We start from the raw sequence: 14,817 nt of genomic DNA, 5'->3' as shown, positions 1-14,817 counted from the left end.
AGAGCCCACAATCCAGGAATGTGCCCTGACCAGGAACCGTGACCTCCTGGTCGACGCTCAACCACTGAGCCATGCCAGCCGGGCTGAAGTATTTTTTAATTAAGATATATACCTCGCCCTAGCTGGTTTGGCTCGGTGGATAGAGCGTCGGCCTGCGAACTGAAGGGTCCCAGGTTAGATTCCAGTCAAGGGCACGTGTCTGGGTTGTGGGCTTGATCCCCTGTGGGGGGCGTGCAGGAGGCAGCCAATCGATGATTCTCTCATCATTGATGTTTCTCTTTCTCCCTCTTCCTCCCTCTCTGAAATCAATAAAAATATATAAAAAAAATATATATATATATGTATATATATATATATACCTTGCTTTTTAAACAAATGCTATTACACTTTAATAGACTATAGTATAGTGCAATCATAACTTTCATATACACTGAGAAACTAAAAAATTCATGTGATTTGCTTTATTGGTAATTTGGAACCCAACCCACAAAAATTTGAGATATGCCTCTATATACCATAGGAGAGGAGTGAATATGCTTCATCATGGGGTGGGGATGGAAGAGTGATAGAACAGGCTAGACTGCTTAGACCTGAAAAAGAGCAGAAACAATCATCTGTGAGGTATGGCTATTAAAAACTTTTTGATTTAGAGAGGAAGGGAAAGGGAGAGATAGAAACATCAATGGGGGACAAGGGGACAAACAAAAAACACTGATCAGCTGTCTCCTGCAGGCTCCCTACTGGGGATCCTGAAACCCTGGCATGTGCCTTGACCAGGAATCTGAACCAGTGGCCTTTTGGTGCATGGGGTGACACTCAACCCAGCCAGACCCAAAGGGTGAGGAGTGGCTATTTTACCAGCCTACTTGAACAATCAGAATTGAGTCATTCTGGTGGATATGAGTACAGAATAAAAAAGCCAAGGCTGCCCTGGCCGGTGTGGCTCAGTTGGTTGGAGTGTCATTCTGTGCACCGAAAGGTGGTGGGGTCATGCTGGAGGCAACTGATGTTTCTGTCTCCCTTCTTCTAAAATCAATTTAAGAAAAAATTTTTTAAAGGCCAAGGCCTTCTGGTCTGATAGTCCTCTTTCCCCGAGACTGAAGATGAAGGGGTGGGAAGGAATCATATTTTTCTTTAGAGATGAACAGAGTCAAGAGAGTAGCCCAGCCGGTGTGACTGACTCCGTTGTGACCTATGAACCAGGTCAGGTTGATTCCTGTCTGGTTGCTCAATCCCCAGTAGGGGGCGTGTAGGAGGCAGTTGATCAATAATTATTATTGATGTTTCTATCTCCCTTCCTATCTTAAATTATAAAAATATAAACATAGTAGAGGCCCGGTGCATGAAATTTGTGCACTGGGGTTGGAGTGTCCCGCAGCCCAGCCTGCACCCTCTCCAATCTAGGACATCCCTCTCACAATCCAGGACTGCTGGCTCCCAACTGCTCGCCTGCCTGCCTTCCTGATTGCCCCTAACTGCTTCTGCCTGCCAGCCTGATCACCCCCTAACCACTCCCCTGCCAGTCTTATTGATGCCTAACTGCTCCCCTGCCAGCCTGATCCGCCCCTAACTGCCCTCCCCTGCAGGCCTGGTCCCCCCCCCAACTGCCCTCTCCTGCAGGCCTGGTCCCCCCCTCAACTGCCCTCTCCTGCAGGCCTGGTCCCCACAACTGCCCTCCCCTGCAGGCCTGGTCCCCCCCCAACTGCCCTCCCCTGCAGGCCTGGTCCCCCCCCCAACTGCCCTCCCCTGCAGGCCTGGTCCCCCCCAACTGCCCTCCCCTGCAGGCCTGGTCCCCCCCAGCTGCCTTTCCCTGCAGGCCCAGTCACCCCCAACTGCCCTCCCCTGCTGGCCTGATCCCTCCCAACTGCCCTTCCCTGCTGGCCACCTTGTGTCCACATGGGGGCAGCCATCTTGTGTTGGAGTGACGGTCAATTTGCCTATTATTCTTTTATTAGATAGGATATATTTTTTTTGTTTTTGAGCAGGGGTCCTCAAACTATGGCCCGCGGGCCACATGCAGCCCGCCGAGGACATTTATCCAGCCCGCCAGGTGCCACTGCCTGTCCTGCTTAGCAGCCGACTCGTCCCAGGCCCGCAGTGCGCATAGAAATTTGTTCATAGTTTTTTTTTTTAAACTATAGTCCGGCCCTCCAACAGTCTGAGGGACAGTGAACTGGCCCCCTGTTTAAAAAGTTTGAGGACCCCTGTTTTTGAGAAAGGACAGTCTCAGACAACTTAAGCTCAGACAACTATGGATAGACAGGGCAGACCCAACTGCCCCTGCCTCCAAATTCAGAGGTTCATTTACCTGTTTTAAAGTGTTTTAAGCACTTTCATGCTTTTAAGTTTTAAGGTGTTAAACCTCAGATCTATGAATTAACCCTTCCCTAACCACTAATTTTAAGGGCAGAAATCAATATGACACACAGTGGAAATATGTATTCAATTTTATTTCATTAGAAAAATTCACTTAAGCCACATGGTGGCTATAATGCCCATGTCCTGAGCAGGCTTCATCCCACTGTCCCCTTCAGACCACTACATACACACTAAGTTGGAAGACTTAAAAATATAAAAGTGAGAACTGGACACTGAACACTCTTATCTTCCCCTCCCTACTTCCAACTCACACCTCTTTAACTGTTACCCACACACAGAGGAGCTTACACGAAAGAGAAGCTGAACACTAAAGAAACTGACCATAAGCCACCCAAGTCCAAAGGAACTCTTCACAGATGTTTAGGAAGTAGGGCTGAAAACACCATCATCTCCCAACAGCTGAAGTTACAGCACAAGCCCTCATCTAAGAGAGGTCAGAGCCACGCTGCCAAGGACATCAAAGCACACAGCAGACTCTGGGGAGAAGAGTGAAATCACTCCAATCCACAACCATAGGCTACCCACTCACACCTGCATATCAAACAGTCTTTTCCCAGGGTAGGAGCATCCAGACGGAGGGGCCCTTCCAGGGCCTAGTAACAGTTCTCTGCTAACACTGATGCTGAGCTTGCCTGCCCAGGAACTGGGACACCAGGCTGGACAGGTTTAGGCCAGTGTTCCAAGGTTATAGCTGGTGGAGGGAGGTCTTATCACACCCCTCTGGATGGATGTTCTGGAAGGCTCTTGGGGATTCTGTGATGGCTAGTTGACCTCTGGTGGTCCAGGAGCTCCCAGGTGGTGGGTTCTCCAGTAAGCCTCCTAGTGACTCCATCAGTCTAACAAAGATGGAAAGCAGGGTTAGCGCCACACCTAAGAGATAGAGGTTCAATATATGCTTCATAGCTGAAGGGATCCCACTCCTTTGCAGAACAGTAGAGCTGCCTTCTGCTTCTGGAAGACTTCTGGGTCCTGAGGAAAGAGAGGCAAGATTAGTCTAGAGCAGCCTTGGGCAAACTACGGCCCGCGGGCCGGATCCGGCTGTTCTATCCGGTTCTCTTGCTCTCCCCTCCGCTCGCTCCTTTACTTTGAATTTATATTAGTTCACACAAACACTCCATCCATGCTTTTGTTCTGGCCCTCCGGTCCAGTTTAAGAACCCATTGTGGCCCTCGAGTCAAAAAGTTTGCCCACCCCTGGTCTAGAGCCTTTTGGGATATGCATGCATCTGGCCCTGACCCTTCTATCTTCCCATGGAGCTAAGGGAGAAGCCCAGCCAGCCAGGATACAGGGACCCATGATGTTTTTCCACAGCAGAAGCTCAAGTGTATTTACACTGTAAACTCTATGGGTGAGGAGCCCGTCTTGTTTCTTTTCACGAGCATTCCTTAAAACTTTTACTTCTGAACCTAAAAACCTTTACTTTCCCTGTCAGGTGCAATGCACAATCCCTGTGCCACAGTCCAGGGACCAGAAACTTTCCTGAAGAACTGAGTCCTTTTATAAGGTGGAGAGGGACTGTTGTAGGCAGTTAGACATGAGCAGAGCAAGGAGGATGGGCCAGGTACAGAAGGTCACCAGGGTGGAAAGCCCCAGTTGCCTAGGAACAGGCAATCAATTGTAGGGTGGGACCTCACCTTCAGGGTGGCTTTTCCTCCCCTAGCACATTTGGACCCTCCAGACCTTTCCTCCCTAGAGATAACATCTATGCTTCAGATAAGCAACAAAACCAGCTACTCCAAGGCAGGACCAGCAGCATTGAATAACCACCCCTGCCCTGTGCTTACCAATCAATCAGTGGAGAACACAACCCAGAAAAGACACACCTGGAAAACTACTGAATATTCTATTGTGATCTTCTCCTGGGACTTCCCTAAAATCTCCACCCTTAAAACCCTTAGTAGGGAGTACCCAGTGCACGTTCCCTCCAGGGAGCACGCCCATGCCTTTCCCTTCCCATTCTCCCTCCTTGCCCCAGGCAATTACCATTAGCTTCCTCACTCCTAAACTCCTTTACCTCCATAACTCATTTCTTCTAGGAATTACTTCTTCTACCTCTATGATTTATCAATTATTCTTACAGTTTGGTTCTTGGCTCTGAATTCTTTCTTAGACAGAACCCAAGTATCGAGGTCGCTGATCCCAGGTTTGGTCTGACCCCACGGGTCAGACACCGGGTGCTGTTCTGAGGCCTACAACAGGACTATCAGAACGTGTGCTAGCCAGGCAGGTGTGGCTCAGTGGTTGAGGGTCGACTCATGAACCAAGAGATCACCAGCTCAATTCCCAGTCAGGGCACATGCCCGGGTTGCCACTCAAACCCCAGTAGGTGGTGTGCAGGAAGCAACAGATCTTTGATGTTTCTATCTCTATCTCTCTCCCTTCCTCTCTCTAAAAGAAATCAATAAAAACACATTAAAAAAACAACACACACACACACACAAAAACAGGCCCTTGAGAAAGCAACTTGCCTGGGAAGTCTCCCTCAAATCTCATTAAGGTTCGAGTTAATCATAAAACTTTTTGAAGGTCAAAGTAATTCTAAGTCGAATCTATCAAGTTCACTTAGTAAAAGAAAATACTCTGGTTACCCACAACTTGTTAAGCACCCTGGAAGGTACGAGGGCCACACGGGGCCCTGGAGACGTGAACCCTGCCCTCTTGGGGCTTACAGTCCAGGGGCAACAGGCAAGAACACCGGCAGTTGCGCAGGAGGTGCCAGGGTGCTTTGGGAGAGCATGGCATGGACGCCTACTACCCCAGCACCGGCGAGCACGGAAGTGGACCACCTGCATCCTAGTGAGGGCCCCTCCTGGGATGAGGAGTGGGTGGGGGCGCAGTAAGGAGGGAAGCTCCAGAAAGCCCTGCCACAGTGCAGGGGAAGGAGGCGGCGGCCCGGCAGGCAGGCCGAGGATGGGGGCGGGAGGCGGGAGCTGGTCAAGGCCAGAGGGCCGCTCACCTGCTGGAGGAAGGGCCGGGAGCGGCCGGTTCGCAGTAACAGCAGGTCGTGCAGGAGTCGGGAGGAAAGTCGTCCAACGGGAGCGCGAGGAGGCGACTCAGACGACCCTCAGGAGATCAGCGCGCAGTCAGCAGCAAGTCGCAGGGAAAGGCCGCGCGCACCGCTCACTTATAGACAACGCCAGCCCCGGAGCCCGCGCATGCGCTCTCGGGCCCGCACGCTGCCGCACGTCCGCACGCGCGCCGGCACGTCCGCGGCTCCGCCCCTCGTCGGCGGCTCCGTCCCCCCGGCGCGTGCGGTGGGTGGTCTGGGGCGGTCCCCGGGCTTCGGGTCGCAGCTGTTTCAAAAAACTCGCACCATGGTTCTGTGAGTCAGTGCGGTCGGCAGAGACTAGGTGTGTATGTTTTACTGCTTTCCCCGCTGCAGGAAACTTTGGAAGGAATCAGAAAGTTTATTTCCCCCACCCCCATACCAAACCGGTGGAAAACACCCCGGCGTTCCCCAATCCAGCCCTCCTCTTGCATTGGGATGGAGTGCGGGCATCTGAGGATGGATTCTGCATTGGCAGAGGGCATCAGACCACCACCCCATCCCCAAGCCCCAGTTTTCTCCATTGGGGGATTGAAGAGCTGACTTTCTAGGAGTTTCACTTCCTAGAGATAACAAGATTCCAGACGCCACCCCCACCCTTCATTCTAAATCCCGAGAATAATGAATTCCTGACTCACAGTTGCTTAAGGAGCCCTGGTGTCCGTGTCTAACTGCACATGAACGTCACTTTGCACTCGAGCCTCAGTTTGTTCACCTAAAATGGTGGCCATAGGGAATTTTTAAGGATGCTTTCAGATTGAACCAAAGAGCTAAGACATCCCAGTCCAGCCTTCTGCCCAGGCTTGGGGGCTGGGGAGCCTAAGCACTCCCCTCCCAACCCCGCAAACGATAGACGTTTTGTCCTGAATGCGCCTAATGGCAGATTTCAGAGTTGAGTCCTGGAGGCCCCTGGAAGGAGCATCCAAGCCACCGTGGAAGGGAAAGCTGCCGGTGGTTTCACAGCCTGCCTCCTGGAGAGGAGGGGAGGGGTAAGGGCCAAAGCTGGCGGGCTGATGACTCTTGGCAGGTCCTCTGAGCTCTAGGACTGGCGGTTCTGCGTGCTGGGCTAAAGTGCGGGGCTGGATGAGCAAGAACCCGGGATCTTCACGGGCTGTGTGGGCTCAGTTGGAACGGGACTGAATGCACGGGAAGGGAGGAGCCAAAACCCAACTGCGACCTTTCCCCTGCATCCTGGGCTGTCAGGCATCCGTCCGAGGGGGAGGGGAGGCCGGGAAATGAGAAAGTTCGGGTTGAAAACGTGTTGGCAGGCAGGCGCTTGGAAATTGAGTTTTTTTACTCGGCCCGCAGGAATTTTGGCCCTGCGTTACCCTAGAATTTCGTCTGTTTTTGTGCTCGTCTCGGTGACTCTTCTTTCACACTGTTGCTAGGAGAGGCTCTAGCTCTGAAATCACTTCCAGGTGTCCCAAATGCCATCACTTGCTTAGCTCCGGAACTTGGGCGAATCCTTAAAACTTTTCTGTACTTTGGTGTCCTCAACTGATATATGGGATGATAACAGTTCTTACCTGGAAATTAAATGAGTTAATCCACATAAAGCACTGAGAACTCTGCCCAACTCATAGAAAACAGTCCATAAGTCCCTATCGTTGACTACAAAACTCCCAACGAGGGACTTCAGCCTCTGTTCAGTGAGTGAACACAGGAATTCCACAGTAACCTCCTCCTTTAGGTTCTGTTTGTTATAGTGAGCTGTAGGGGAACTCACTTCAGAGATTTAAAGTGGCTCCCGGAGTAAAGGCGTCTAGAAAATTCGGGGCTCTCTGTTTAAGCGTCTGTGACTGTTTAACTTTCTACAGCCTCAGGTTTGGCTGACTACCCAGAAAGCTGAATACTACCCAACGATACACGCCAGGCCCCAGGAAGGATATTAATGCATGTATACAGTGTGATAGCTGCCTGAGGGTATCTGCTTACTCAGAAATGTACTGCTCTTTCTGGTGGTCCACGTGACCACCCACCATATGGTTTTGCTATCAACCCGCTATCAAAAAGAGACCCAGTCCTGGGAGGAGGTCGATTTCCTCTAGGCCGGCCACCACTGGGAGCAAGCAGCTGCTTTGCGTGTGTATGTAAATTTCTCCTGTTAAAACTCTTATAAATTTGAATAAGGCTATATGTCTGTTCCTCAGAATCCATCCTGATTTTAAACTTTTGGTGCTTTCCCCCCGGTTATAGGATAGTAAGAAGCTAGGAAAATTCCAGGACAAGTGGAGTAAGGAAACTAAAGACAGATAGTTAAACAGCAGTTTGCAGCCACCTAGTCAACCCTATCTTCCCTAAGCCAAGCACATTTAAAAATAAATAGTTTACACTTCTCCTCCCCGTCCAGAGGGTAAATAGCTTAAATCACCCTACTCCCAGAGAAAGCAGAAATCCAATTAGTGCCATTTGCCAGTAACCACATCCAAGGACAGATGAAGTTAAGAGAATAAATCTCATTTTGGTGTATCAGCATAATGCTGATGAATAAGATCCTCCCCTAAACACCCAGCCTTTAAAATCCTTAAAACAAATGTCCCAGCTCTCTCTAACCCTCCCAGGAACACACCTGTGCCTTCCCCTCCGCCTCTCCTTTCCCACAGGCAAGCATCTCCTAAACTCTAAGGGAGTTAAAACAAACTCCCAAGAAAGGACATATAAGATATCACCTCCTATTCACTAGGATTGCTATTTATTTATTTATTGTTTTTTCTCTTTTTTTTTTTTTTTTGGAGGGGGAGGATTGCTATTTACTTAAAAAACAAAAAGAAAATAAGCATTGATGAGGATGTGGAGAAAATTGAACCCTTATACGTTGCTGGTAAAAAGGTGCAGCGGCTGTGAAAAACAGTTTGGCAGCTCCTCCAAGAGTTAAACATAGAGTTACCATATGCCCAGCAAGTCTACTCCTAAGTATGAACCCATGAGAACTGAAAACATGTTCACACAAAAACTTACACAAAAATATTCATAGCAGCTTTATTTAAAAATGCCAATAAAAGTGGAAACAGCTCAAATGTACATCAACTGCTGATGGATAAACAAATGTGGTATAAAAATATTATATAGCCATAAAAAATGAAACACTAATACATTGTACATGCACCCTGGCCGGTTCTGCTCAGTGGTTACAGCATCAGGCCAAGGACAGAAGGGTCCAGGTTCCACTCCTGGTCAAGGGCATGTACCTGGGTTACAGGCCCGTCCCGGACCAGGAGGCAACGGATTGATGTGTCTCTCTCAGGTCCATGTTTCTCTCTCTCTCACCCCTCCCTCCCTTCTACTCTCTCTAAAAATCAGTGGAGCTCTTTCCAGCCAGCACCGAGCCATGGGTGTCTCTCGGGACAACTAACACAAGCGCCACAAGACAAGGGGCAAGAGAAAGCCCTACCACAGGAAGCGAAAATATGAGCTGGGCTGCCCTGCTAGCAACACTAAATTTGGACCCCGCCACATACACACAGTCCCAGTGCGGGGAGGCAACAAGAAGTACCGGGCCTTGAGGCTGGATGTGGGCAACTTCTCCGGGGGCTCAGAGTATTGTACGCGCAAAACAAGGACTATTGATGTTGTCTACAGTACATCCAACAACGAACTGGTCCGCACCAAGACCCTAGTAAAGAACTGCATTGTGCTCATTGACAGCACGCCCGTACTGACAGCGGTTCGAGACCCACTACGCACTGCCCCTGGGCTGCAAGGAGGGGCCAAGCTGACTCCTGAGGAGGAAGAGATTTTAAACAAACAACCTCAAAGAAAATTCAGAAGAAATCTGATGAAAAGAAAAAGGACACCAAATCAGCAGTCTTCTTGCCTGTATCGCTCCAGACCAGGCCAGCGTGGCAGAGCAGATGGCTGTGTGCTAGAGGGCCAGGGGCTGGAGTTCTATCAGGAAAATCAAGGCCCGGAAAGGCAAATAAATCCTCTTCCCTTCTATCTTAGCTCATATAATAAAGGTGTTTATTCTAAAAATAAAATAAAAAATCAATGGGAAAAATATCCTCAAGTGAGGACTAATGAAAAAAAAAATACTAATACATGCTACAATACAGATGAGCCTTGAAAACAATATGTCAAGTGAAAGAAGTCAGACAGAAAAGGACTCATATTGTATGATTCCATTTATATGAAAAGTCTGTAGAGACAAAAAGTAGGTTACTAGTTGCCAGGGGCTGAGGGAGAGGGGAAAGAATGGAAAGTGACAGCTAATGGGTACAGGGTTCTTTTTGAGATGATGAAAATGTTCTAATATTAGACAATGGTGATGGTTGCACAACCCTGTAAATATACTCTAAACCACTGAATTGTACATTTTATTTTTTAAAAAATATTTCTTATTGATTTCAGAGAGGAAGGGAACGGGAGAGAGAGATAGAAACATCAGTGATGAGAGGGAATTATTGATTGGGCTGCCTCCTACACGTCCCCTACTGGGGGTCAAGCAACTCAGGCATGTGCCCTTGGCTGGAATCAAACCTGGGACCCTTCAGTCCGCAGGTCGATGCTCTATCCACTGAGCCAAACTGGCTAGGGCTGAATTGTACATTTTGAAAGGGTGAATTCTGGCATGTCAGTTATATCTGAATAAAGCTGTTATTCTTTAAAAATCAGGGCAAATTAAACACATTTTCAAATGATACACCAAAACAGGGAGCCATGGCTAGTGTGGTTCAATTGGGTGGTAGTCATCCCGTGCACTGAAAGGTTGCCGATTGGATTCCCAGTCAGAGCACATGCCTGGGTTGTGGGCTCAATCTCTGGTAGAGGTTCATGCAGGAAGCAGCTGACTGATGTATCTCTCTCACATCGATGTTTCTCTCTCTCCCTCTCCCTTCCTCTCCCTCTCAAATTCATTTAAAAACCCTTTAAAGACAAAAACAAAAACAGAGAGTTAACCACTGACCCTTGCTAAGGAAACCTTTGAAGCATGTACTTAAGAAGAAAAAAACTGAACCTGGAAGAAAATAGTGAGATGCAAGAAGAAAGTGAGTAAACATTTAGAAAACATACAGATTAAACAAACTATGACTACTCAAAACTATTTTTAATGATTACTTTGGGACAGTAGAAATAACAGCATGCAGTAAAAGTTGGTCAACATTTAAACTAAGATGGCAGTGGTGAGCAGAGAAAGTTGAACAAATCTTACTTGGGAGGAGGATAGATATTCATTAATTTTAGATAATTTAAGTCTTTATTAACACGTTTAGGGTAGCTCTTTCTCTTCCTTCCCTTCCTAAGCTATTCAGTCTTCAAGCCATTGGGTGGAACAAAGCAGGTGTCTGCAGTGAAGGAGAGGACCGGTGGCCTAGAAAGGAATGTCTCTTTTCTTCTCTGTTGTATCCTCAGAGTCTGGAACACTTTCAATAGACATTTGTTGAATGAATGTGTTGCATGAATGAATGTATCGCTTTCTCACTCCTTTCTGGACCCTGGTCAAATGTCATTTTTCAGGAAGGCCTTCCTAATTATCCTATGTAAAGCAGCACTCCCCATCCTCTCCATCTCTATCTCCCTTACTCGGCTTCACTTTTAGTTTGTAGTGTTCAACACCAGCAAGCCTATTTTATATTTATTTGTTAATCATCTATCTACCTTTCCCCACTACAAGTAGCTCCTTGAGGACAAGGACTTGGACTATTTTGTCCAATTACCATGTACCTAAACCCAGAGCAGTGCTTGGCATATGGTAGATGTTCAATAAATATTTATTGAATGATTAAACACTAATATTTGTATATCTGAGGTATTTCATATTTTAAAAAAAGAACAGCTGCTCAGTGGTTGATTCTATTTTACTTGTATTTATTTTGCAACAACATTTTAACAGTGGTCATATGATTATGAGCCTCTTTTTTCTTTTTTGCCCAAATTTTCTTCTGTGTGCATCTGTTACTTTTATAGTCAGGGGGAAAATGAAAATTTACTAAAGTTTTGTAAATTAATTGCTTGTGCAACATGGTAACAACAACAAATATGCAATGAAGGGAAAACAGTCAAGTGCATTTGGATGGGGAAATTGGGTCAAGAGCAGTGGCAGCGGTGGGAGGTGGAAGTGGAATGGAAGGGCTGTGGCAGCTCAGAGCACCCGAGGAGGGTGCCCAGGGAAGGCAGAGCCAGCCCTGAAAGATGGGCAGAGAGCAGCCAAGGCAAGTGGTGTCTTCTTCACCCCCTACCTGGGACCTTAATTCTGAGTCTGGTTCTAGTGCTAACTAACCACTGACCTGGGCAAGTCACTTCTCCAGGCCTCAGTTTTCTTGTCTGTGAAATGCTGGGCTGAGGGAAATGAGCTACAGCTAAGTGTTTCTTCCTCAGAGTGTGTGTTTCCAGAACCTCCATTAAGGAGCTGTAGCTAGTATGGTGTGTGGGTGTGTGTGTATATGAGTCCTGAAGGCACCATAGACCTCTATCCCCAGGCTCCATTTAGGAAATGCTGGATGAACAATACAGAGTAGAAAAAACAGTATTCAAAATTAAATGAGGCCCTAGCTGGTTGCTCAGTGATTAGAGCCTTGGCCTGTGGACTGAAGGGTCACGGGTTTGATTCTGGTCAGGGGCATGTACCTGGAGCATGTGGGAGGCAACCAATCGATGTGATGTATCTCTCTCACATGGATGTTTTCTCTCTATCTCTCCTCCTCCCTCTCACCCTCTCTAAAAAATCAATGGGAAAAATATCCTCAGGTGAGGATTAATAAAAAAACAAACAAAAAAACTAAATGGGCCATGAGAGAGAGAGAGAGAGAGAGAGAAAACACTCTTAAATAGTAACATTAATTTAATATTAGCATTATTTTTCACTAGATAGGACCCTTTTATTCATTAGTCACAAGAGGAACCAGTGCCTGAGGCCTATGGACTTTTCAATAACTCAAAAATATTTGTGATATGGAAAACAAAATTTATTGTCTTCAAATTTTTTTCTAAAGGCAAAATTAAAATTAAACATTTATTAAAAGCTCTACAAAAGATAACATTGTATCAACTAGACAGTTCAACTCAACCTGATAATTTTTTTTCAACTTGGTAATTTTTAATATGAGATATTTTAATGTGATCAGGTATGTCTAGGGCCTGTGGAAGTTCTTTTTTAAAATTATTTTATTTTATTTTTATTAATCCTCACCTGAGGTATTTTTCCCATTGATTTTTAGAGAGAGTGGAAGGGAGGGATGGAGGAGAGGGAGAAAGAGAGAGGGAGAGAGAGAGAAACATTGGAAACATCGATGTGAAAGAGACACATGATTGGTTACCTCCTGAACGAGCCTCGACCAGGGCTGGGGATCGAACCTGCAACCTGCAACCCAGGTACATGCCCTTGACCGGGAATCGAACCTAAGACTCTTTGGTAGGAGTGTGAGGCTGACACTCTAATCACTGAGAACACTAGCCAGGGCTATTATTTGTTTGAGAGAGAGAAACATTGATTTGTCGTTCCACTTATTTATGCATTCATTGGTTGCTTCTTGTATGTACCCTGACCAGAGATAGAACCTGCAACCTTGGCGTATGGGGACAACACTCTAACCAACTGAGCTATCTGGCTAGGGCCTGGGCTTATGGGAATTCTAAAGGTGGGTGGTGGATTATGAATTAATTTTATAGTTTCTGATAGTTTAAAATGTTTTATTATAAGCATATGTTGTAAGAAGAAGAAAAGAATTTCACTGAATGTTCTGAAAAAGTATGTTAATAAAAAAGCTTAGGAAAGATTTGGGTTTAAGAAGCCCCTATTTCATTATCTCAGTAAAGGCTTATGTACTTTCTAGTCCTGTCTTCTGTAAGTAATAGGAATCAAAAGGGAAAGTCACTTAAAACATGTATTTAAGAGAGTTTTCTCTTTCTGTGCTGTCAGCCAAGTCATGTCCATCTAACAATTTAGGTTAAACCCGTGTGTTGACACTTTGCTCTCCTTCCTTCATGGAATCATAAACTATTCAATGCTAAGACCTAGAGAAATCCTTTAGGTCCTCTTGTCCTTGAATAGAGTGGGGTCTCTGAGACTCGGGAGTGCAGGCTGTTACCAGACAATGGACATGGTCCTGCCAGCTATCTGCCTAGGGCCAGTCGGTAGTATGTGGGTAGTATGACTTCATGCAGAAAAATTTCACAGCATAAGTCCAGGTGACTATGAGGGGATGTTTATTAAAGCTGGGGACAGTAAAACAAGGAAGGGTTTAGCATAGAAGAAGCAAAAGGAGGCTTTGGGGGCAGGTTCAGAGGATTAGTCTGGGACGAGCTGCCACTGCCCATTGCTCCCCTGGTTGCAAACCTCCTAGGGTCCTTTAGAGTTTGGAGGTATGTACCTGTGGGAGAAGAAGAGAGGGAAGAAGAATGGAAAGGAAATGGCGGGGGCTGCTCTCCAGAAGGAGAGGGAGCACTGAGCCCTTTGTCTTGAGGTGTTTTTTTTTCGTTCTTGCAGGCGGGGATCTTAGGGGAGTTCTCAGGGGAGGGTTTCAGCAGAATATTCATCAATTTCCTAGGTGTGTTTTTTCAGGTCGTGGCCTCCACTGTTTGGTCAGTGTCAGGGCAGGGGTCCTTAGTCTTTGTAACTGGTCTTGGTATCACCCACTTGGTTTTGCTGCTTTTCTGGGCCTGGACTTGAAATACAATTGAGGCCTAGATATTATCTTTAGGGAGGTAGGCTAAAATTGCTCTGCTCTAAATTAATCTGCCAGTTTGTTCAACTATCTGTCTCAGTTTCCCTATTCCACCTGTCCTGGCTTACTGGCCTGTCTCAAGGCCAGCTGACCTAGCCAGGCTTGGAATGAGCTTTGTGCTGCTTGGCAAATGGCTGCAGGAGATGCAGGAGGAGGTGTCTTTTGCTTTCTTCTTAGGGGGATGGAAGTTGGTGTAGAGGGCTTGGGAGGCAATGGGGTTCTCCCAATTTCTGTGATGTTTTCATTCATAAATTACAGCTCCTACTTCTCCCTCTTCTGTGTGTGCTACACACACCGGCCCTATACTTATATATATATGTGCACATAGGGGCTCATTCTCCCTCTTCCTGGCCTGATGGCACCTTTTCCCCAGACACAGATGTCCCAGACATTTCAGCTGGCAGCCAACAAACTCCATGGCTATGCTCCCAGTTGGCTAATGGAGGGCAGGGGGCTCTCCTGCTGCCTCTGATCCCAGCCAAGTAGGGCAGAAGCTGCTTTCAGGAAATGCTCTGCAGTGGAATCTTCCCTGCTCCAGTCCCTCTGAACCCCGCCCCAACCACTCCCTCCTCTGCTGATCCTGAAAGGCAGCTAAAACCACTGGGCATCTCAGGCTCCCAGCTCTCACATTTGGCACTGGAAACCACCCCAGTCCCCACCCCTGGTTCTTGTGCAGATTGAAGTATCACTTCCTGAGTCTCTCAACTGATAAGCAGATTCTATCCAGAGAAC

The 14,817-nt window shown here is 47.1% G+C and overlaps 1 protein-coding gene and 1 pseudogene across 2 annotated transcripts; one reads left to right on the top strand and one right to left on the bottom strand.

Annotated features, from left to right (window-relative positions):
• Positions 1 to 2,945: 2,945 nt before the first annotated feature.
• On the bottom strand, positions 2,946 to 5,473 carry HILPDA (hypoxia inducible lipid droplet associated). The gene is given in 3 exon segments (XM_080664081.1): positions 2,946 to 3,130; positions 3,133 to 3,348; positions 5,336 to 5,473. Coding segments are annotated over 2 exon segments (189 nt in total). The 5' UTR covers positions 3,281 to 3,348; positions 5,336 to 5,473; the 3' UTR covers positions 2,946 to 3,089.
• A 3,280-nt stretch (positions 5,474 to 8,753) lies between these two features.
• LOC308247043 (small ribosomal subunit protein eS8-like) lies at positions 8,754 to 9,345 on the top strand (annotated as a pseudogene). The gene has a single exon. The product of its transcript is annotated as a small ribosomal subunit protein eS8-like (transcript).
• Positions 9,346 to 14,817: the final 5,472 nt, after the last annotated feature.

This window comes from Plecotus auritus (genome assembly GCF_963455305.1).
Source record: "Plecotus auritus genome assembly, chromosome: 4".
Taxonomy (NCBI): domain Eukaryota; kingdom Metazoa; phylum Chordata; class Mammalia; order Chiroptera; family Vespertilionidae; genus Plecotus; species Plecotus auritus.
The sequence above is the reverse complement of the archived record's forward strand: the minus strand, read 5'-3'. Positions and strand labels throughout refer to the sequence as shown.